Source organism: Mastacembelus armatus, chromosome 5 (assembly GCF_900324485.2).
Source record: "Mastacembelus armatus chromosome 5, fMasArm1.2, whole genome shotgun sequence".
Taxonomy (NCBI): domain Eukaryota; kingdom Metazoa; phylum Chordata; class Actinopteri; order Synbranchiformes; family Mastacembelidae; genus Mastacembelus; species Mastacembelus armatus.
The window spans coordinates 15,544,116-15,567,774 of record NC_046637.1 but is presented as its reverse complement, the minus strand read 5'-3'; the positions used below and the strand labels follow the sequence as shown (position 1 = coordinate 15,567,774).

Here is a 23,659-nt window from a genome sequence, read left to right as displayed (position 1 = left end):
GAATATACAGTGCTACATTTTTAATACAACCTGACAATCCAGTAACTCAAGTCACAGTTCAACTTCTCTTTTAATTACAGTGATAATTTCTTTGTCTTTTTGTGGTAATTCTGACATAATAATTCAATAAAATCACTTTCTTGTTATAAGTTTTAAAGGTAGTAATTATCACATATGTTTCACCAAAACAAAACATACACAACAACAACAAAACAACTACACTTGTAATATTGTAGAAATCTGATTAGCACATACAGAATCAGGCTGCTGTATACTATATACAGTAACATCCCATCATTTGTCTGTGTGTGTCTCCCAGGCTGAAGAAGGACGAGGAGTCACTCATCATCCCCAGTGTGAAAGACAGTGATCAAGGAATGTACACGTGCACTGTTAAATCTGACCTTGACCAGGACTCAGCCTCAGCACGCCTCATTGTGTTAGGTACACTCACTTGCAATTTGCATGTTCTGACACTGTCTTACAATAATTCTGTATTAGTCATTGTATTCTGTTATACTTACCAGATATTTTTATGTGAATGCTTTATATTATCTTCTTTAGATACTGTAAATGTTTTCATTTTGTCTTGACGCTGTACTATTATTCTGCACTATGACTTCCAAGGAAGTCATGCATGTCTTATTGTTGCAGTTTACTAAATACCTAGTTAGTTTTGTGTTAACTCTACAGTACATTCTCCCACTGATTATTAGTTTGCATGCAGCACATTAGCATTCTGTAGTCTGATGTATAATGTGTTGTAGTGAAGCTATACTGTTTACTCATTTTGAGAATTCTCCCACAGTCATGTCAAACTCGAGCTAAGTCAAGCTGAATAACCTGTGTGTTCTAAATGCTGGTTTTAACAGTCATGCTCCCTTGCTGTTTATTGGTTGGTAGACTAACCTGTAAACACTTACCTTTATTCTCACTTCCTGGTTCTTGACCCTGTCTCACAGAGGATGCATCTCTCAACCCCTCACTCAGTAGTGCCTTGCCTCCAGGTAACACTTGGCTCCAGTGGGTATCTTTGTTTTGCTTTTCTTTACGTCTGCTTTTTTTCCCCAAAGTTAATGTTGACTTTCTTTTTTCTCTGCCTTAATTCGGGCCTCTGTTGCATTATACTTATATTAAATTGCTGTTATAATGGGTATTATTTTATAATGTACCAAAGATTATTTTCTTCTCCATTCATGTTTGAGAAGGGAGACCGCTTTTAATACACAATGGATTTTTGTGTGCTTGCACCACATTACAGTACATCCTACAAAGTCGGTACAATGACAAAGTCAGTCATTAAGTCTGAATATGTTTGACTCATTAATGTTTCGTAATATGCAGTTTGCAGCAAAACAATTACTCATTCTAATTTGATGGTATTAGTAGTAGTCTTTTCTCATGTTTCCTCATATTAGTTTTCATATAGCTGATTTTGAAGCTCAGCTGTGAGTATAGTGAGGTGATCTGTAGAGTGTATTTTAACTTAAGATTGAAGGACTGATTATAAGAGCAAATGACACTGTACAGCAAGAGTGACATGTTTTAGAGCATGCCATGTGTATATGTGTGCTTATGTGTGTTTTACATATCTAAGGTCAGGTCATTCCCCTTTTCTCTGTAGGCCACCCAGACCCTCCCATGGATCTGGATCTGTCAGACCCAGCTGCCCGCAGTGTACGCCTCACTTGGATCCCCGGGAATGACAACAGGAGCCCTATCACAGGTCGCACACTCTTCATATACTTGTACTCTCACCCTTGTGCTTGACATCCTGAAAGCATTTAACTGCCCTTAATTATTACATTCATCAAACACAGCTGACACTCTCAAACTTACACTTTGAGCTATATTTATTTATGTGCAAGTTGTTCAACCTTCATTGATACTAGAGAAATATTGACATAGAAGTAAAGTGCATCTTACATTGTGTGATTAAATGAGAGCTAAAAGGTGAAGTGGTAGAGTTTTTCACAGGTTCGCCAAACTTAGGAAAAAATTCTGAACTGAAATAGAAACACTGCTCACTGAAGAGCAGCAATATAATTTTGGGTGCTATTACTCATAAAACAGTAATTGTAAGCAGTATTTACAGGAATTCTTGTAATATTAATCCAATAAGGCTTTTTAACAAATAGTATGTAAGTATGAAATGAGGATACATGATGTCATGAAGCCATAACTGGAGCAGCAAGAGGGTGGTGTAGAAATGCTAGAAAAGCTGCTAAACCCCATCAGTGACCTTCAGTCTGTGGTCTGCATTTTCTCAAGCCAGATGTGTCTCTCTACAGAGTTCTTAGTCCAGTTTGAGGAGGACCACTGGGAACCAGGCAGGTGGCAGAATCTGTCAACTTACCCTGGGCACCTCAACTCTGTCATCCTACAGCTTGCGCCCTTTGTTAACTACCAGTTCAGGGTCATCGCTATCAACTCTGTGGGCCAGAGTCCACCCAGCCGCCCATCGCCACGATACAAGACAAGCGGAGCTGGTAAGAAGCACTAAAACGCATAAAACGCAACTCATTTTAGCAGCCTAAATGTATGTGCCTGCTTTATAATCAGGTGTTTTACATGAAATCAAAGGCATCAACTTCCTACTACATTTAAAGATAGATTATTAAAATTTTGTTATTCAAACATTTTTATGAATATTAGTGGATGGAAGGTGTTGATGTTTAATTTTTTGGGATAAGAGTCCGTACTCCTCCTTGAAAGACAGACTCTGGAAGCCACAAGCCATAGACCCCAATATCATAAGTCTGAACCTGCAGACCCAAACTTTGTTGGAGTAATTGTTTGACATAAGTACAATTTTTTATGTTTAAACTAGCCCCAGATGCCATTCCCAGAGATCTGCGAGGGTGGGGCTCTAAGAAGGACAATATGGAGATCACATGGGAGGTAAGATATGTACAAGGCAAAACACTACATTGTGTAAATGTACTAAATTAAGTGCATCCTTGTATGTTTTAGAAAATTTAACAGCTACAGAAATATGGGTCATGTACGGAGGATATACTCTGTGGGCCACACTAAATGTATGCCTTTTGACCAGTGGGAAATAAAAAAGTAATTTGTGATAGAAATGCAACACAAAAATGTAAAAAAAAAAATGCTATAATAATGTTGTTCATTTCATTAATTTTTACCAACCAGAATATATGACTTGTTTTTTTCTAACGGTATCCTATCAGCATCTAAAACGAATATCTACTTCTCAATGTGTATTCACAGTGAGTTTTTTGTTTATATAGCCTTTGCTTGATTTGGAGAGAAATGGCCCAAACCTGCACTACAATGTGTGGTGGAGACGAAAGGATGTGGAGGAAGACTGGAGTAATGTGACCACGGTGGGGTCCAAACATGTTGTCTACAACACGGAAATATATGTGCCTTATGAGATCAAAATCCAGGCCAGGAATGAGTTTGGAACAGGACCTGAGTCTAATATGGTCATTGGATACTCTGGAGAGGACAGTAAGTACACACTTGCTGTTACAGACAACAGCAATGTTGATAAACAGTGTCAACTTGTAGGCATTTTCTTGCCTATGACTTCATCAGTGAATTGTTTCATTTAGATTTTATTAGTGCAGAGCAGTACTAAGGCAGTCTGTTGCTATTCCAGCCAGACCCATATTGCCCCATCCAAATTCAAAGCCACGCCCATCGATATCAGTGGGTGGGCACAGCTTGCCATTGATTATTAGAACCTAATAACATCAGTAAACAATGGTTTCCTAACACAAGTCGTCATAGCCTACAGGATGACCTAAGCATGTTGTGTGGGAATTTTAAACATTTTTATATCAATGTTGTTTAGCAATAGATATTTTTGTTATTTTTATATAAAACCTATGTAAAAATTATTTTAAATTGTCAAGAATGTATGTAGAGGGATGTATACTGTATGGACGCCCCCCCCCCGAGGCCCACCTAATAACAACCAGTATGATTCCAGCACAAACCCAAAAATTCCAACTTTTCACACATGCATTCTCCCTTTTTGTGTGCTTTTTGGTGTGTCTCAGAGCCCACTGAGGCGCCTACTGATTTGCGGGTGTCAAAGGTTAACAGCACAAAAGTGAACATCCACTGGAAGCCTGTTGACCCAAACTCGGTCCAAGGAGAGTTCAAAGAGTACAGAGTGAGACTGGTTGCAGCTTTGGTTTATTTAACCTCACCCTCTTTATTTATTCTCACCCATTACTTACTGGTTCTTCTCCCCTCCTCTCCCAGTTGTACTATTGGCGTGATTCCAGTCTGGTCACTAATCTGATGGTCAGTAAACAGAAGAAGACCAAGGGTTTCTACAGCACCATGTCTGAGCCATCTGGCATCCTCACTGACCTGGTGCCTTATTCTAAATACAAGATGTTCATGGTTGTGGCCAACAGTCACTTTGAGGGTCCTCCAAGCAGTACAGTGGAATTCACCACCAAGGAGGGAGGTGAGGCTGATGCCCACTCATTCAAAACATCCAGGAGACACTAACATGTCATGTAGTTTCAGAGACAGATAAGCATAGTCACCAGTTTCATGATTTTTACACATATACACACACACACACACATACACTACGTTTCAAAGTGATGTTGTTAATCCAGTATCTGGGTGTCTGGCCTGTAGTCTTGGTAACTTTTTTTAAGCAGATTTAAGGCAAAAAGGGTATAAATCTGGATGGAGCAGGGCAGATAAACAAGTGGCAGTCAGCACTGAAGTGGATGTCTGTGAGGCTTTTTTTGGCAGCATCTCGTGGCCATTTGCATAATAACATCTATTTTTTTTCCCTTCTCTTTACTTATCTACTTGTTTGTATGTGTGTAGTTCCTGATGCTCCGAGATTCTTCAAGATCAACCGGAGGAGTTTTGACTCTATCTACTTAGAATGGGACAAACCTTTGGAGCCCAATGGTATTCTGATTGGATACCAGCTCAAGTATCATCCAGGTTCTTCACATATTTACTGTATTTAAAAAATGTAAACCTTCAAACATGAAGTATTTTTGAACTTGCTAGTTCTACCTGTCTGTTCATGAGTCTTAGGATTTAGGTATGTTCTTTGTTTTTATTTGAGTAGATGGTTTTCGGACTAAAGAATTTAGGGAAAACTCAAAATATCTCAAGTTTTGCTAAGCATTTGTATCACAAGATTTTAGGGATAAGGTTATCTGCTTATCTGGAAGTGACACTGAATGAAGGCTCTCAGGTTGTAATCAGCCACTGTAATTGTGTGCACAAATACTTTTGTAAAGTAAGTCAAATGAAAACCAGCAAAGCTCTAAAAGCTACTAACAAACGTTAGTAGAGAAGTTTTATAAAGTGCTATCAGTCAGAAGGAATTCACCTGTGCGCTTGCATTTGGCTGTATTGGTGAACTGTGAGATGTGTTGGGAATATTTTTGGTAGAAAGCTAACTCATCTGTCCATCTCTGTCTTTGTTCTGTGAATATTTATGTGTGTGTAGTAAATGGTTCCAGGGTGGTTCAACCCCAGCTGGAGACTTTGCTTCCTAATGTGACAGACTTCACCCTTCGTCTGCCCGACCGATCTACCCGCTACAAGTTCTACCTGTCAGCACTCACACAGGTGGGAGCAGGGGAGGTTTATGCTGAGGAGTCCCCACTGTTTGCTAATGAGGGTGAGTGTTTCAACATCTGAACATTTCTCTGCCAAAAATCTCATATTGAATGCTTCTGTAAAATTACGCAATTATGTACGCAATTATGTATGCAATTATGTAATGAATATGGCCATAGTGTTGCATACTGTATATTAAAAAATATGAACTCTAACCTAATCACAATTTCTTATTAAAATCAAGGGATTCTCATAGACAGTAAATACCCATCAATCAATAAGCTGGAAACCAGAACATAGTGAAAAAATATAGAATGCATATGGGACTTATTCTTTTACATTTCACTACACTACTACTACAAATGAAATGGGTGACCCAAGAATTTCAGTAGGCTAATTTTGACCCAGTTTTGACCCAGCAACTAGAATTTTTATTTATTTGCAATATGTCTAGCATTATGCTTCCCAGTATGGGACAGGACACTTAACCTTCACTTTATTTTGCTGCACTGAATCTTTTATCACATATGTGTAATGATATAATTTTTTTCCACATGGGATTCTCTACATGGGATTTGGTTTGCCTATATTGTGAGACTGGTTTTGTGGTCTGTTGAACCTGTGTGTTCAACACAACTACAGGGACAAAGGTGAGAAAGGTTGTAGTAAACACAGGCCTTTTTGTCAAATTGAAGGACAGGGAGCAAGAACACACACACACAAACATGTTTCCATTTCTTGCGGGGACATAACATTGACTTACATTTATTTCCTGGAAACGTACCTTAACCATAACTGCTACTTGCCTAACCTCTAACCCAAAACTTAAACCAAGCCATCACCCCAAAAAAGGCAATGTTCACACACTGTGAGCATGTAAACAGGTTTTTCTCCTAAGTGTCAGTAACACAAGGTACACACACATCATAGACACAGACAGTGACCGTCTAGTGTTACATGAACTCCACTTTTGCATTGAAGATACATCAATAAACTGTTGTACTGGTGTCAGAAAAGGATTTATTCGTGGTGCTCACAGCATTGAGAATAGCTTTAAAATGATGTACTGGTTTCTCTTAAGAATGTGTCCCTGTTACTGTGGAAAAGTTTTTTGGTGTTTATTAATTACTAAAAATAGTTCAGATAAAACGTTTTGACATAGGCTGATATACAAAGTAAAAAAAAAGCTAATTTAATGGTTAGACGCCATTCATTGTGAGTGAGAGAATTAGTTGTCCTGACTTTCCTGCCATTCTTGTTGTCTATCTCTGTCTCTCAGACTTTTCTTTTCTCTCCTGTCCCTTTCATTGGCAGAAGACTTTACTGATGCCACAGTTCTAGGTAATGGAGAACAAGAAGCACAGCGTGTCTGCCTGTCGCCTTCCCCCACCTTCATCCTCCATGTCTGTCTCTAAATCTTTCCATCTAAAAACAGCAGTTCAGTCCACCTTCATTTACCATTGTACTGTGCAGTAAGGTGTGGTTCTACCCCCTCCTGCAGCTCACACTGGTGGGCAACAGAGGGAGCTGCTGAATTAGTTTTAAACCCAACGGGTTTAAATATGTCGTCCCTGTGGGGTTCCAGTTTTTAGGAAAACATACAATATATTTGCCTAATGTTCTTGTACTTTATTTTGCCACGTGAACCTCAAAACATACAGTATGTACTGTATATATGCAACATCTAACATGCAAGCTATTATGTAAACATACTGCTGTGTTTGTGTCACATCACGTTGTTTGTGTCTCCTTGGTTAATGACAAGGATCTGTTGACATGTAGGACTGTAGATCCATTCCCATGGCAAGTGACCAAAGTATCCTCTTATGCAGATCATCTAATACAGTGAAAAGCTCCAGAAATGTTAATCAATGAATCTTCAAATTATTCCTAAATCAGGAATAAGTACTGTGCTTGTGAAACCTTTGTTTACATCAGCAATGTTGTAATGCCCAACACAAGTTATCATAAGTAATGTCCAAGTAATTACATTTATTATAAAGATCTCCAATAGACAGAAGCTGTAAGTGAAACCAGGCCGGACTGTTGTTGCTATTGGACTGAACTGCTGTATATTCTGTTCTTCCTTCTTTTTTCATCTATCCTTCTGCCTGTCAGCCTGTCATCAATCCAACTTTCCTCTTTGAGCAAAGCTGCTGTTTGTCTGCTACTGTGTGGTGACAGGGATTGAATAAGCCCTCACAACATGCTTAGGTCAGCATTGGCTTTGAATGTTCTCTATGATTCACATGTTTAGTGAAGGGGATATACAACCCTGTTATATGAGAATATAACACATCAAATACATTACATTACATATATAATGCATTCTAAATTTCCAGCATCATTATCTAGGTGGACAGATCAGCTATCAGGTCACTCAGCCTAGCTGCTGTAGACTCTTCCAAGCCCTTTGATTTTGCCTTAACCTTTAACCTTTGATTTTTGAACCAATCCCTGATAGTGCACCTTTACAACGCATTCTGACAGCATCGCTGCTTATTCTTTTTGCTGAGACACAAGTTTGTCTTGTGTTGCTGTTAATGTGTGAACGGTTTTTCACTCACTGTCATTGGATATAATCTGCTGATGTTTTGGCAGTGTGGTGGGATGGGAAGGAATGCACACCCTTCTCTCACAATGACAGTGTGCTGGACACATTTTTATGAATGAACAAACAAGCAAATCTCCATCAGCAATTGGTTTGCTCACTCATTTGCCCACTGACTTGATTGACTTGCTTATGATCATTTTCAAAACTCACATCACTCTATCTATCACTTTGTTTACTGGGTCAGTAGTACATATTGGGGATTGCAGATAAGATGGCTTGAAGCTTTAGGCTCATCTGGTCAACCTGACTAGGGTGTAATGGCTCCTGAACATGCTGATGTTTCCATCCTTTCTTTTTCCGTTGCACTGTGGTTTGAGGGCATGCTTGTTATCTAGTCTGGTGATACAAACATGCTGGCCAGGGTTTGGGGATGTTTAAGGAAGTTGCTTGGGGTAGATGTATCAATAATGCGATCCTTCATTGGCTGGAGATGACAGCAACACAAAGGTAAAGTAACATTCAAAGTGTACAGTACTATAAACCTCTGGAAAAGCATTCACTAATTCTCAGCCTGAGGATGGCCATAGTGTCATTTTCTAAATTTAAGGAAAGGAAAGGAAAAGTCTAGGACTGTGTATTTGACCTTTGCTATACTGGTACCTGTGTAATACCTGAGTTTAACTACAGATGCTAAAATTGTTTCAGTTGAGGAATGTATTGTAAACATGTTTCCCCATGCCTAGAAGAAGCCAAAATCTGAAATTTATTAGTGTTGCTTAAACAAAAGCAGCTACTCAGGAACTATGCCTAAACAGTGTATAGTCTGTGTTCAAATCATTCGTTAAGTCAGGTTCAATCTAAATAAACAAAACATGCAGAGACCAAGAACCCAAAAAATAATTTAACTCCAGCTTTTAGGGTTTTGGATGCTGTGTTATTGTCACATTTTTGGCCTAACTATACTTAAAAAGTATTAGGGTTCAAAACCAAGCCACTGGACACAACTGCAGATACAGGCCCTCCAAATAGCATATATCTGCATGACACTACAAAATGGATCAAAGCCAGTTTAGAAGTCATAGTTAAACATCAAAAAGAAGAAAATGAGTATCAGGCAGTTATAAGGATTATCATTGCAGATTATCATTATAATGACAGACACTGAGTAAAATAAATAAATAAATTGTTTTTGTACGTGTGTGTGTGTAAGACAGAGAAAGAGGTGGCTGTAAAGGTGTGAGTGGGGCTCTGTATTTAAAAGAAATCAGAGGACTTAAATGGACATTAATATAGAAGACTTGTGAAAGACAGCCCAAAAGAGTGGTCAAAGTAGGTGCAGCAGTTCCTAGTATGGGTCAAGTTGGAAAATGCTGGATCCTACATTTCCCATAATGCAATCAGCATTTTTCTTTGACCCACATGTTCATAACTCTACAGCCCATAAGTTGTAAACTGGCTTTTGTTATAAATGTATAGTCTTTCAGCCAAGGATAAGGTATTCTCTCTGATTTTATAGAACTGTCATGTCAATTCAGGACAATTTTATGTGGCTCCTCTAGAACCCACTGTTGTCAAAGTAAAAGTCCCTATGATGAATGTGAGTGCACATTCAAATCCAAAACAAATCCATGACAAATTACTTATTTGTGGTTTTCTGAACAGTAACTACTCATTTTTGTCCTCTTTGAAGAATCACAGTGTGGCCAATATGTTGTAATATTAACATTTGTGCTCTTGGTATCAGTGGCATCTAGGTCTATGCAGCACAATGAAGTGTGTGTCCAGAGATGAAGCAGAAAATGACACAAATGATCTGTGACCATTTATTCACCGCTGATGACTTTAGTCAGACATGTGATGATTATTGCTTATGGGGAATTCCTTGTGTGTTTCAGCTCTGGGCTCTTATAGACTTTCTCCTGTGCGTGTTAGTGTGTATCTACCTGTTCCCATTTCCTCATCATTAATCCTCTGCTCTCTCCCGCCTCCTCCCTTGTAGTTGAGCTTACCGACGCCTCTGTGGCTTCAGCTCTTACTCCTACTCCTATTGCTCCTCTTCCTCCTACTACCATCGCTCCTACAACCATTAGTCCCTCAACTACTACCACTCCTACAACTACCACTACAACTGAGATGACTACTCCTACCACACCTCCTGTGCTGGTCACCACCAAGCGTACCGATCAGAACGTGTTGGGTACATGTTGTTGTCCCACTGTGGTTTTTACTGTCTTTCTAGAGTTTTAGATTACAGCGAATGTCACTTTTATTCATGGATATCAAAAGATGATTGCCTTCTCCCACCTGACAAAACAGGAAACTACATCAGGGCTGCATTCCGATAGGCTGTGCTGTACCTGCTGCACAAAAAGTGGGGAATTACTTCAGAGTATTGGGATGTAGCCAGCAGCTATGGTCCTGGTCAGGAAGTGAGAATTCAAACTTTTTTTTTTTTCATAAATTGACATTGATAATTGTAAAGGTCTTGGAGAGAGTACCTTTTACACTGCAGAGTGATGAGGCTGCCAGTGTCAGTTAATAGTATTTGTAATATTGGCACCATTTTCTTTTGTTTTCAGCATTAATTATGACTCTAAAATATTGCAGCTATGTGTTTCATAAATTTAAATGTCTTCTGGAACTAAATTGTATAGACCACAATATAGATAGTGAATTGTTTGAAAAAAACATGCTTGGAATCAATCCTGATCAAAACATTTTTGTAGGAAAACTCCCGTAGTACTAGCACAATGCATAGGCGCTGTGTGTGGTTGTTGTAACTGTTACCTTTGTGCCCCTTGCCCCTGACCTTTAATCCTTTACCCCCAACCCCTCCGTGTAGTGGCCCTTGGGCGGGAGATCTGGAATCTGACGGTGGAGCCTAACAGTAACTACGCTAACGTCAGCTGGAGACACAACTTCCCGGCCGGCAGCAGCGAGTTTGTGCTAGAGTTCACACTGGACAGTAAGAAACCAGATCAAGCCCACCTTGAGTTATCAAAGCCTAAATTAATTTTGAAGTAAAATTTTTAGCAGCAAATGTTGGTTATGCTTACATAATAAAAATACTACAGAATGATAAAGTGTTCATCTCATTAAATATTGAATGCCTTATATTTTCATACAGAATTCAATTATACCTTGTGGGTGGTTCTTGTTACCCCAAAATTCTTTGCTGAAGGATTTGGATGAAGTTTGTCCTTGTTACTTGCTGCCTTACTCAGTGCAAACCAAACCAAACTGGAAGCTCTGTCAGAAAACTATTTAACAAACAGATATTGAAACAATAGTCAAGTGGTTGAATAAAACAAGTCTAGCAGACATAAAGGAAATAGCAAAAACAGGAAATGTGTGACAGAAAATATATCTCTCATCTCTCATGAGAGATAACCTGTAATTGTAGCTGCAGCTGCTGCTGTGTTGCCAATATTTTTAATCATCATTTGAATACAAATTTTATTCAGAGTTGACATCTCAGTATGGAAAAAGCAGACAGAACAACATACTACAGTCTATGTGTCGCTTGTTTGTGCACTATGTATTCTGTTTTTCTTATATGCCAAAAAATATCATATCACTACTAACTTCCAGTATAGAGCATGATTGCTCTTCTCACTACGCTGCCTGGTTTGTCCCTTTTGTTGGGCAAGCACTGTGAGTGGGCTGTTCACTTTGCTTCCTCTCAGTTGTTCTGTCAATGTGTCACTTTTTTGGTTATCCATGCTTCCATATTCACTTGTTTTTGTTTTGGATTGGTTGTGATCCTTGAAGCCTGCTTTCATAAACACATCCTCCCTCCTTTCCTGGAATCCCAGACCTGGTTGAGATTGGATAGATCATTGGTTATAGTGTCTTTGTTATTGCTTTCTACCAGTTCAACTCTGTGATCTCTGATCAAGAATGGAAACAAGGGAGGATGTATATAATGTACTGGGGCAATGGCTCTAATTCTTCCTGATATCGCAGTGTAAATACAAAGGAGCAAGGGGGTGGGAGGGTGATGAAACTGAGTTAATGGTCTCCATCTCTCCCTCCTACTTTCTCCAAGGTCAAATCTGAAGCTGTAACTGTGGCAAGAGTGGCAGGAAGCCCCTGACGCTCCCCCACCTGCCCTAGCCATCCCGCCATCACTGCCCTGTAATCCTGACTATCTCAGTAGTCTCTGCATGTCTGTTAGAGGACGGTTGATGTGAAAGATGATGCTTTGGTGGCACAAGAGAAGGAAAGTAGGGCATATAAAGTGGTGCCATGTAAGAGGAAAGAAAACAGGAATAACTGCTAAATTGTGTACATGCATATTCTAACCAGTTTGTGCGGAATTCTTGTGAAATAAATCATGGTTTTCATTCAACTTTTTTTAAAACCATAAAATGGACAGAATTTGCTTTCCTAAATTAAATCTCATATAAAAGTTGTTTGACTTTCCCAAACTTAACTACATTAGCTAGTTATTTTAAATGATGAACAGATAAAACTTGTGTGACTTTACAACTGATTCCCCGTGTATTAGGACTACATCGTAGCATATCTTCTCCAGTAATATAGCAATTAGATTATTTGCATTAACCTGAAAACATAAAGCTCACCATATGTAATGATAATTCTCAGCATTGGTCATTCTCATAGCACTTTATTGACTAATTCTGTAAACTAGGACTGGCATGCCTTCTTGTGTTTCTGCAGCAAAGGCTTGGTTTGGCTGGTTTGAAGACTGGTATTTATAGCATGGCTTTGGAATGAGTTATCTTGGATGACATCAATGCTGTCAAATGGTTGATAGCATGGTGCATGACATCACCACCTCATGCTTCCTTCTCCTATCACTGCCACCTCAGAGTCATGCTCATAACTCGGCCTTGTCATGACCAACATCTTTCGATTGGGAAGACACAGGCTTGTGTTTTGTTTTGACTTCATGGAGACGTAAGTGGACTTGTGAATAATTGAGACAAACAATGCCTTGCCACCTTAGTACCTGATGTTATGGTAGAGCCAGTTCATGACAGCTTACTAGTGTGAGGCTTTGATGAACAAAGTGTAATGGTTTTGCATGAAGGCACACCTGCTCCTTGTGCCTCCCTGCTCCTCTATGTCCCATTTTTTAGATGAGACATCTCTGGAGAAGTATGTCCTTGACACCTATTGTGGTCTCAGAGCCACTTCATAGTGTAAATGACTCTTTGAGATGGACATGGGCACTGCATTGTTTAAAAGTCTCAATTTACTTAGCAACCCTGCAATCACCCAGTAAAAGAAAGCACTGCTGTGAGCGTTGCGATGCTGTGACCTTTGCTAGTGAGCACAGCTGTTACTATGGGATGAAGGCCGCACCCCCTAGAGTGTGATTGGCCCCTTTCTTGTGTTTCCAAGGCGACAAGACGGTGAAAGTTGTACCTGTGAAACAACAGCCCCCCATTAAAGTGGCGGATCTGATCGCAGGCGCCAAGTACCATCTGAGGGTTTACTCCCATGAGCTCAACAGCGTCAGCAGCAAATCTGTCACCTTTAAGACCAAAGCAGGTGAGGTCACACCTGGCTTTGTGGAACCGGGGTTCCAGCCAGGTGGGCTACTCTTGATGCTAGCCTGTCAGTATTAATACAGTAAAACTGGGTGAGTTATTATGCTTTATTTTTTTTATGCTTTGTTCATGTTTTTGCAAAAGCAACCTGAAATCCACACACTTTGCCTCTATATCTGGACATGTTTTCAACTTGATTGTCATTATGAGCAGTATAAATAATTTATGAGTGGAGGTAGTTGGATTTTTTTTTACAGTGGAAATATTCAGATTCTCATGATTTCTATACAGCTTCTCACATTCTCTCCAGAGAGCATGTAGAATAAAGTTATATGATTAAATTCTACTCAACATGTACTCTGCATTCTTCAACTATATTCATGTCTGATCATTAACTTCTTATTTCTGTGCAATCTGCATATGGAGAGTACGAGACTGTTATTACGCTGCTATGTTGCCACATTTGGCTGCTGGGAAATTTAAGGCTATATTAGAAAAGTAACGTCCAACGAAAGCAAAGTATAATGTGTTTACTAGCCTTTTTAAAAGTGGTGTTTCTTTTAATCAGGAGATGACTTTGCTTTGTTTGCTCAAATATATTAGGTCAAGAGGGTTTTTATTTGTCATTCCAGCCATATACAGTGGGTATGGAAAGTATTCAGACCCCTTTAAATTTTTCACTCTTTCTGTCATTGCAGCCATTTGCCAAAATCAAAAAAGTTCATTTTATTTCTCATTAATGTACACTCAGCACCCCATCTTGACAGAAAAAAACAGAAATGTAGAAATTTTTGCAAATTTATTAAAAAAGAAAAACTGAAATATCACATCGTCATAAGTATTTAGACCCTGTGCTCAGTATTGAGTAGAAGCACCCTTTTGAGCTAGTACAGCCATGAGTCTTCTTGGGAATGATGCAACAAGTTTTTCACACCTGGATTTGGGGATCCTCTGCCATTCTTCCTTGCAGATCCTCTCCAGTTCTGTCAGGTTGGATGGTGAACGTTGGTGGACAGCCATTTTCAGGTCTCTCCAGAGATGCTCAACTGGGTTTAGGTCAGGGCTCTGGCTGGGCCAGTCAAGAACGGTCACAGAGTTGTTCTGAAGCCACTCCTTTGTTATTTTAGCTGTGTGCTTAGGGTCATTGTCCGCTTAGGGTCATTGTCCTGTTGAAAGGTGAACCTTCGGCCCAGTCTGAGGTCCTGAGCACTCTGGAAGAGGTTTTCTTCCAGGATATCTCTGTACTTGGCCACATTCATCTTTCCTTCAGTTGCAACCAGTCGTCCTGTCCCTGCAGCTGAAAAACACCCCCACAGCATGATGCTCCCACCACCATGTTTCACTGTAGGGATTGTATTGGGCAGGTTATGAGCAGTGCCTGGTTTTCTCCACACATACCGCTTAGAATTAATGCCAAAAAGTTCAATGTTGGTCTCATCAGACCAGAGAATCTTATTTCTCATAGTCTGGGAGTCCTTCATGTGTTTTTTGGCAAACTCTGTGCGGGCTTTCATGTGTCTTGCACTGAGGAGAGGTCTCCGTCGGGCCACTCTGCCATAATGCCCCGACTGGTGGAGGGCTGCAGTGATAGTTGACTTTGTGGAACTTTCTCCCATCTCCCTACTGCATCTCTGGCGCTCAGCCACAGTGATCTTTGGGTTCTTCTTTACCTCTCTCACCAAGGCTCTTCTCCCACGATTGCTCAGTTTGGCTGGACGGCCAGGTCTAGGAAGAGTTCTGGTCATCCCAAACTTTTTCCATTTGAGGATTATGGAGGCCACTGTGCTCTTAGGAACCTTGAGTGCTGCAGAAATTCTTGTGTAACCTTGGCCAGATCTGTGCCTTGCCAGGATTCTGTCTCTGAGCTCCTTGGGCGGTTCCTTCGACCTCATGATTCTCATTTGCTCTGACATGCACTGTGAGCTGTAAGGTCTTATATAGACAGGTGTGTGCCTTTCCTAATCAAGTCCAATCAGTTTAATTAAACACAGCTGGACTCCAATGAAGGAGCAGAACCATCTCAAGGAGGATCAGAAGAAATGGACAGCATGTGAGTTAAATATGAGTGTCACTGCAAAGGGTCTGAATACTTATGACGATGTGATATTTCAGTTTTTCTTTTTTAATAAATTTGCAAAAATTTCTACATTTCTGTTTTTTTCTGTCAAGATGGGGTGCTGAGTGTACATTAATGAGAAATAAAATGAACTTTTTTGATTTTGGCAAATGGCTGCAATGACAGAAAGAGTGAAAAATTTAAAGGGGTCTGAATACTTTCCGTACCCACTGTACAGTGAAATGAAAACAGTGTTCCCACAGAACCCCAGGTACTACTTATAACAACATGAGATGGCATAAAATATAAGACCTCTTTTATTGGACTTTTTTAGTCTGTACATATTTGATGGCTGTTTAGAAATATTGATGTAAAAATCTTTCAATTTGTTTTATTCAACACTATATTTAGTGTCAATATATACAAGGAGTTTTGATTTCGGGCTGATATCAAAGAGACTGAGGTTTTACTGAAACCTTTTTATATGTATTGAAAGTAGCGATTATTTGTGTATCACAAAACTCTGTCTCTCATGCTTTTTTAGATTTACAGACTGTGTAATGGAAAAGGAGACAAAAATCTTTTTACACTATCGTCCTGTATATGAGCTTTGGGGGAAATGAGATTCTGGATTTGAGTTGTTGACTTATATTGAGTGCTGTGGGAGATATCTTCCTCATTAAGGTCCAGTAAAACACTGTTTTCACTCTTCTCTCTTCTCCTTCCCCACCCTTTGTCCATGTTCTCTGTGTGTCTCCAGCCTACATTGACCAGGTAGACATTGCCACTCAGGGGTGGTTTATTGGCCTAATGTGTGCCATCGCCCTCATCATTCTGATTCTCCTCATCGTCTGCTTCATCAAGAGGAGTCGCGGTGGCAAATATCCAGGTAAGGGATGGGACTGGCGTTTAGAGACCCATGAGAAGTCCATGTTAACTTCAAGTAGTCATCTTATAAAAGCTTACAGGCATTTAATGAGAACATTAGGAACTGGATGGAGAGAATGATTCCTAGATATTTTTTCCCATGTAAAATAATATTATTTTAAAGATAAACTCAATGCTTCCCAACAGAAACGGTTATGTTGAAAGTACTAGCGACAAGTACTGCATTTCAGTTTTGTTTCAGAGAAGTAATATTTCTTATAGTAATTAGGACAAACACATCCTACTGTACTTGATGAACTGTTCAAAACATTATTGTAAAATTCATAACTGAATTTATCCAGACTGTTTTACAAAGACTATCTTCTATATGGTCTACTACAGCATTTTGAAGAAGTCTTTTGGATGTTTATTTTGCATGCAATAATTTGACTAAATTGACATGTCAGATTGGTAACAAGGTAGCAAACAGGTCGTGATTCAGACACAGCTGATTCCTCTCCTAAACTCATGTACAAACTTTTCCAGCTATCTTTAAATATAATCTGTTGGTATATGCGATTTAGGATTATTGACTGCTACATTACAAACCACTTTAAGTTGTGCTTACTACTCTAATTCCTTGATCATGACATGAAGGTATATTAATTAGAGCTATTTTATTGTCAGTACTTGTTCTTCTTTTTATTTTTAAATCTATGTGACTGAATGAAAACAACAGACTAAACACTATGTTTTAAGGCAACACAAGTTGTGGTAATATTTTACAGTTTCTATAATGTCTAGGTGGTGGTTGCATGACTGGTTTTGCAAAGCATCTAGGTAGGTGCTGATGTATGATGATGTAAAGATTCAGATCTAACACCAAGTAATGAATGAAATCCAGTAAGGATTACAACAGAACACTGATAAAGAGGTTTAACAAAAGACTGATGTGAAGAGGTGACACACATACACTGAGAATGAAGCATGATTTCAGTACTAATTAAAATGCTAACACTATACAAACCCACCCCAATGTACAATACAATTGCTATAAAACAGACTTGTAGGTCTCTGATAAAGGGCACTGTGCTCCAAATGCATACTAAAGTATACACGTATTACTGTGGTAGAAGCTCAGATGACAGCAACAAAAAAAAAAAAATGATTGGAAGCATATTATTATTCTGCATTTTGTAAGTGTTCAAATTTTAATTTAGTAGCAATTGAACTGATGTTGAACTGATGTCTTCCACCAAGCATATTGCACTAATGCAAAATATCAGAGTATATTCATTTCCAGTACAGAAATTATGGAATTAAAAGTATGGAATTGGAACACAGTGTTAACAGTTTAATATGTGAAGACAAATATATGGAACAAAATCATATGCTGAAACTAACTCCTTGAACCCCTGAATGTATCAGCCAATTTGACTGTTGTCTTACTATTGAATAAGCGTTATTAGTGTACATCAGTCCTATATATATAGGTCAGTAGCATGACAACATTCCAATTGGGTGAATGTATGGATGATTTTGTGTAACAAATCTAACCATGACATCAGTGGGGCTCTTGGCGAAATGCTGAAGATTTTTGTTATTCTGTCCTCAGTGCGTGACAAGAAAGATCTCCCTTTGGACCCGGTGGACCATAAAGACCAGGATGGATCCTTTGATTACCAGTAAGTACAATTATTAAACATATTGCTCAGTTTCAGCATTCCTACTGCTCCACCTACGTTACAGCATATAGTCTATATTTGAGCACTGACTTTTGAATTTAGCTGAAGTAAAATTTAAAATATAGTCCATAATAGCAGTCAAGGGAATTGGTGGTAAATTTAATGTTCTATAACTACTAAGTAGGACTGCCATCTCCCATCTTGTATACTGAATGAAAACTATGTTATTATTGTAGATACTTTATAAGAGTCTCAGAGATACAGCCGTAGAACAGAACATGTTGAGCTGAATTCAAAGCAAATCAGTTTTGAAGCGGGTATTGCGCATGGTGTAGGGTGAGCAAGCCTGCTCCTGAATGTGGTGGCACTGGTCCTTTGTGCCACATGTCTACCTAATTTTCTGTCATCTCGCTAATGTCCTCTATAATAAAGGAAAAATGCCCAAAAAATATGACTTGAAAAAAATCTCTTTTTAAGTATTCAGATTATTGTAGTGGATATGCAATCTTTTATTAGGTGGCAAAAAGCCTTTGTCTGTTTAGAAAATAATAATTATTGGTGCCAGGTGCAACATTGTCAGGATTAAGTAATGCAAACAAAGAGGAGTTTTTTTTGCCCTAGAAATTCAGATCAGATGAGACAGTGCTTTAATTATGAAGGCATTCAGTTTGAATGATTAGTCCTACAGTGTGCTTACTATTGATTATGAACTATTTAGTTATATAGTCCTATATTGTTCTGTCTAACACTTATGTGGACACATTTAAAGACATGTCTTTTTCTTCCTAAATTGCAAATTTCTTCCCAAAGACAAAGGCTTTAAAAGGTTCAGTTAATATGTTTGAAAAAGCCGGTTTCAAGGACTAAGCTTTTTAATGCTTTAACGGTGGCTATATTTTGAAAGCCCTAATGCAGCTGTCCAGGAGCTACTGTTAGCATTAGTTAGCAAGTATTTCTGATATGCAGCTCATTTTATATTAGAGTGGTCTAACAACAGACAAAAACTTATCTTCGTGATAGATATGTATGTGAGAATCAAATGGCCACAATGCCATCGAACTGTCCAGCTGTTCACATGACCACATTAGAAGTAGGCACATACTGTACTGTGTTGTGCAGTAAAATATACTGAATATAAATGGTATACTACATTTCAGTAATGTGAGGATGCACTCTATACACTGTAGAACAGTCTGTACAGAATGTATTGGTAAGTGACTTGTCTTTTGCTCCTTCCAGGTCCCACTGACGTCCGTGGCCTCATTCTCTTAATGGGGAATGAGTCATTTTATGTGTCCACTTTGAGTAAAACCTGAACTTAACCTTTCTAACCCTAAAATGTTCATATTCTAACTCGGCTGTGGAGTGATACTACAACATTTACTATCAATTGTAGCTACTCTGGAATGAGAGAATGCTTCTTTCATTCCAGAGAATCTTAATTCTGTCCTTGGATCCTGTTGATGAGAAAGAAAACAGTATACTGTAAATGCCTAAATATTATACACATATAATGACAACAAGGATCCTATTATTTAGAGTATTCAGACTATGTCAAACATATGAAATCATTATAATTAAGTAGCTCTGTTTACTCAGTTTAGGTGTAAAATGTTTTGGCTAAACATATGAAATTGCAGTATTTCATAGACATTCTCATGGCATTATAATTCAAAAGATGGCTCTATATAAGTGTACATTTTGAAAAAGGTGCAATCAGCATTCATAATCACAAGTGATGCTACACTGTTGTGCTTTATACTGTGTGGTTCATTTATCTCCAGTGAATGAGATCCTTGTTTTTCCTAATTAAATTTATAGTTAAGATTAATGTAACATTAATCCCTCCTCTACCCCCCACACCAATATCAAGGGCTTTACTCTTAGTCTGTCCCAGACGCCATCCCTGGTGGCAATCCATCAAGTCCACTCTGTGTCTGATTGTGTGGATGCAAGGATTTACAGTACATTCATTTATCATGTGGAGATCCTTTGTCTTCCTTCCTCTTTCTTTTTCTGCTCTTTCTCTTTTACTTTCTTCTTTGTTTCCTCACGTCACATCCCTTTTTCTACCCTATGCTGAAATGGGTCATCTGTCCCTGACAGGAACGAAAATGAGAACAGGTACTTTGTTTTCGGCACGGCTTCTTTCTTGGCCTGTGCATGTTGGGAGGGAAAAGATGTTTCCCCTAGACTGGGGAGAGTGGGGGGTTGGACAAAGTAGCTATTTGGGGAGACTGAACAAGACAATCAGCCTGTATGGTTGACTCTTTGTTCAGTCTGCAAAGAGTGAAGTGTTTTTATTTATTCTGTCAGTCTAGCTGGCCTGCTTTAGTTTGTAAAGCACCATTTGAACATTGTGATGATGTCACTGACAATATAGCTATGAGGTCTGATTATCATGGCAGCTGTCATGATGCAGCTGAATCTGAGGCTTTGGTTCTTATGGGTGTCAAACTGTCAGCCTAATAATCAGTAGTAACAAAATTTTGTTAGTGTCATCAAGGTAACTGTCAAACCAACCCAAACTTAATTAATGAACAAGGCCAGGGCTTCTTAACCCTAGAGCATTCTTTCAGTTCATGATGGTTACATGACCTCCAAGCAATGCACTCAGAAATACAGTAAAGAACAGAGGCATGTGTATGTATACTTATTTTTAATTGATTTCCCAAATATTCAAATAACTCTGACTTCAGTCACAAAATTAATTTTAAGTTTATTCGTTTTAAAAGTTTAACAGCTTAGTAATCTGACCAGCATTTCTGCATCAACAGCTTGAGCACAGTTGGTTAGCACAACTTTTGCTATGTTTCAGGCATATTGGCGCCAAACCTTGCAACCTCACTGGGATGATGCATATTCTGGAAAGCTGGACATATGCAGTGCAATCCAGTCCAGACTGTGTTAATAAACAAATAGAGCGATCTATTCCCCCTAAAAGCACATATTCTCATTTCCATAGTTCTGTTCCTCTGGACAGAGCCAGGCTAAATGCTTCCAGTTTCCAGTTCTTATTCTAAGCTAGGTTAAACTTCAACCTCATTACGGTTGATGTAACCGTAATGAGGTTGGTCTTTATCTTCCCATCTCACCGAAAAGATAACAATCCTATTCCATACTACATGATTTTCTAAAAAAATCTAACTGAGGTGAGGTCAATGTGAAGCTAAATAAACAGACTTGGACAGGCTTTTAATATATTTAAACAGATACATTTCTATTAATAATACATCAATCCTAAAATATCTTCAGTCACCATAAATATCTTAGTTTTTTTATTGCATACTTATTCTGTCCATAGAAAATGCAATGTAAAATACAACATTTTTGTTGATATATGTTTTCATTTTTTTTTCATATTAAACAATTCATTGTTTTTAAAATATCTGTAAATACTGAAACAATCAAAATTTCCTGCAGCAAAGATAGTCCGAATATCTTGTTGTATCTTCTGAAGAAATGGCTAAACTCCAAAGATATAAAATTTGCAAAGATTAAAATAGAGAAAAATAACAGTAATATAAGTCTGCATTTTTAAGAACTTGCCTGTTAAAATCTTTGATACAAATGATTATGATGAATTGTCTCTGGACCAACTGTTTTAGTACTTATACATAGTAAAATATACATTTGTAAAACATATGTGTTTTATTGCAGGTACACAAAAATTACACATTAGCATTCAAACCTCAAGTAAAACATATAGACCATGGCCTCCTGTCAAACAGTACAAAAATTTTTATTGTATGGCTCAAAGATGCATTTTATTGAGCTCAGTGCAGGTGACTGCAGGTGACTCACTCAACCCCATTGATTTTAATGTTATAAAACAGTGTTGCATTTGAGTTACTCCAAGTTGCATACGGATTATTTAGTGCCTAAAGACCTTTTCTAGAACTTCATCCTGTAAGTAAGAGAGAAACATCCATCTCTGTAACCACATCATTCTTTTCACGGACAGGCTGTTCTGGCAGTACAAGGTGACATAGTGATTCCTGACAGCAGCCTGAGTGAACATGCACCTTTTTGTTCCAGCTAAGGCACTGGCATGTTTTTCACCCTTCGAGAGGTTAATTGCATTGTTTTTCCTCTGCTGGCTGACATCATCCACCACCAGATGCATGGGGTGAGAGATGGTGAGGAAATCAATTTGGGTTGTAGTGAGGGCAGGGGTGCAGGGCAGTCTGTTTGGCACAGTTTGACACCCTGAAAGAACAGATTTAGGCACCAAACAACTGGAGAACATTTGGAGGACAAAAAGCCAGAACAAACACTCCACCAAGATCCAATCAAAAATGTTATGACCTTGGTTCACTGAGTCTTGGAAAAATGTTTCAAAGTCAAAATACCATGAGTTGCACATGATATAAGAATTTTTCTGTGCTTACCTTCTTCAGTTTTCTCCAGCTTGTTTTGCATTCTGTCTTGTTTCAGTAGGATCTTTAGCAGAGTTAATGTACAGGACCATAATTAACCATCATCATAAAGTTGCCTGAATCAACGATCTGTATAATAGACAGTTTTACTTGTACTGTAGTTGCTAAAGGAGAACTCCAAATTATTACATGCTGAGTCTTTATTTTCATTGTTGGACATCAGTATTGTATAAACCATATCAACTGCTGAGTTCTGTGAATGCACCAATATTACTTAAACCTTTATCAGACACGCCACATTTTTGTGCACAGGCTCAAAATTAATATACCCAAAATAAAAAAAAATGTATTGTTTTTCTACCCTTTTGATTACACTCTTAACCTTGGTCTCATTTAAAGGTATTACAACAAAAAATCACAATCAGAATAAGACACCTCCTTTCTCCACACCTGAATTCCCTCAATCCTGCTCTAAGAAAATCTCATTCTCTACTGCTCATTCCCAGGGCATTTCAATCGATTGACATCTGTGGGGCCATTTTAACTTGTTAACATTATAATCTATCATGTCCATCCAAAGCAGTTCCAAGCATGTAAAATCTGATATTGAATAAGACTCATACAATGTTTTAAATTCATATCTGTCAAGTTAAGGTGAAAGAAAACAAAAGACAAAATACAGAGTAGACCTCTTGACACTATAGTCCTGTTTATCTGTCATGTTCAGTATATTTTGTAAATGTGGCAGATTGGTGCGTTTATGTTTTGTTGTTATCTGAAACACAATCCCATCTCCTAAGTTTCAATAAGACACCTCCTTTCTCCACACCTGAATTCCCTCAATCCTGCTCTAAGAAAATCTCATTCTCTACTGCTCATTCCCAGGGCATTTCAATCGATTGACATCTGTGGGGCCATTTTAACTTGTTAACATTATAATCTATCATGTCCATCCAAAGCAGTTCCAAGCATGTAAAATCTGATATTGAATAAGACTCATACAATGTTTTAAATTCATA

The 23,659-nt window shown here is 38.5% G+C and overlaps 1 protein-coding gene across 10 annotated transcripts in view; it reads left to right on the top strand.

Moving 5' to 3' along the window:
* nfasca (neurofascin homolog (chicken) a) overlaps positions 1–23,659 on the top strand; it is a 176,415-nt gene that overhangs the window by 141,380 nt on the left and 11,376 nt on the right. For 6 of the 10 annotated variants that reach the window (XM_026307143.1, XM_026307142.1, XM_026307144.1 and 3 more), the window contains 12 exons: positions 320–444; positions 963–1,007; positions 1,625–1,726; positions 2,292–2,489; positions 2,831–2,901; positions 3,255–3,477; positions 4,032–4,147; positions 4,240–4,450; positions 4,828–4,950; positions 5,468–5,641; positions 16,470–16,598; positions 18,192–18,261. In XM_026307143.1, the coding sequence (XP_026162928.1) occupies positions 320–444; positions 963–1,007; positions 1,625–1,726; positions 2,292–2,489; positions 2,831–2,901; positions 3,255–3,477; positions 4,032–4,147; positions 4,240–4,450; positions 4,828–4,950; positions 5,468–5,641; positions 16,470–16,598; positions 18,192–18,261 (1,587 nt within the window). Of the gene's footprint in view, positions 1–319; positions 445–962; positions 1,008–1,624; positions 1,727–2,291; positions 2,490–2,830; positions 2,902–3,254; positions 3,478–4,031; positions 4,148–4,239; positions 4,451–4,827; positions 4,951–5,467; positions 5,642–10,133; positions 11,044–16,469; positions 16,599–18,191; positions 18,262–23,659 lie in introns of those variants that run through there. The other 4 variants (XM_026307152.1, XM_026307147.1, XM_026307145.1 and 1 more) reach the window with 2 other exon arrangements.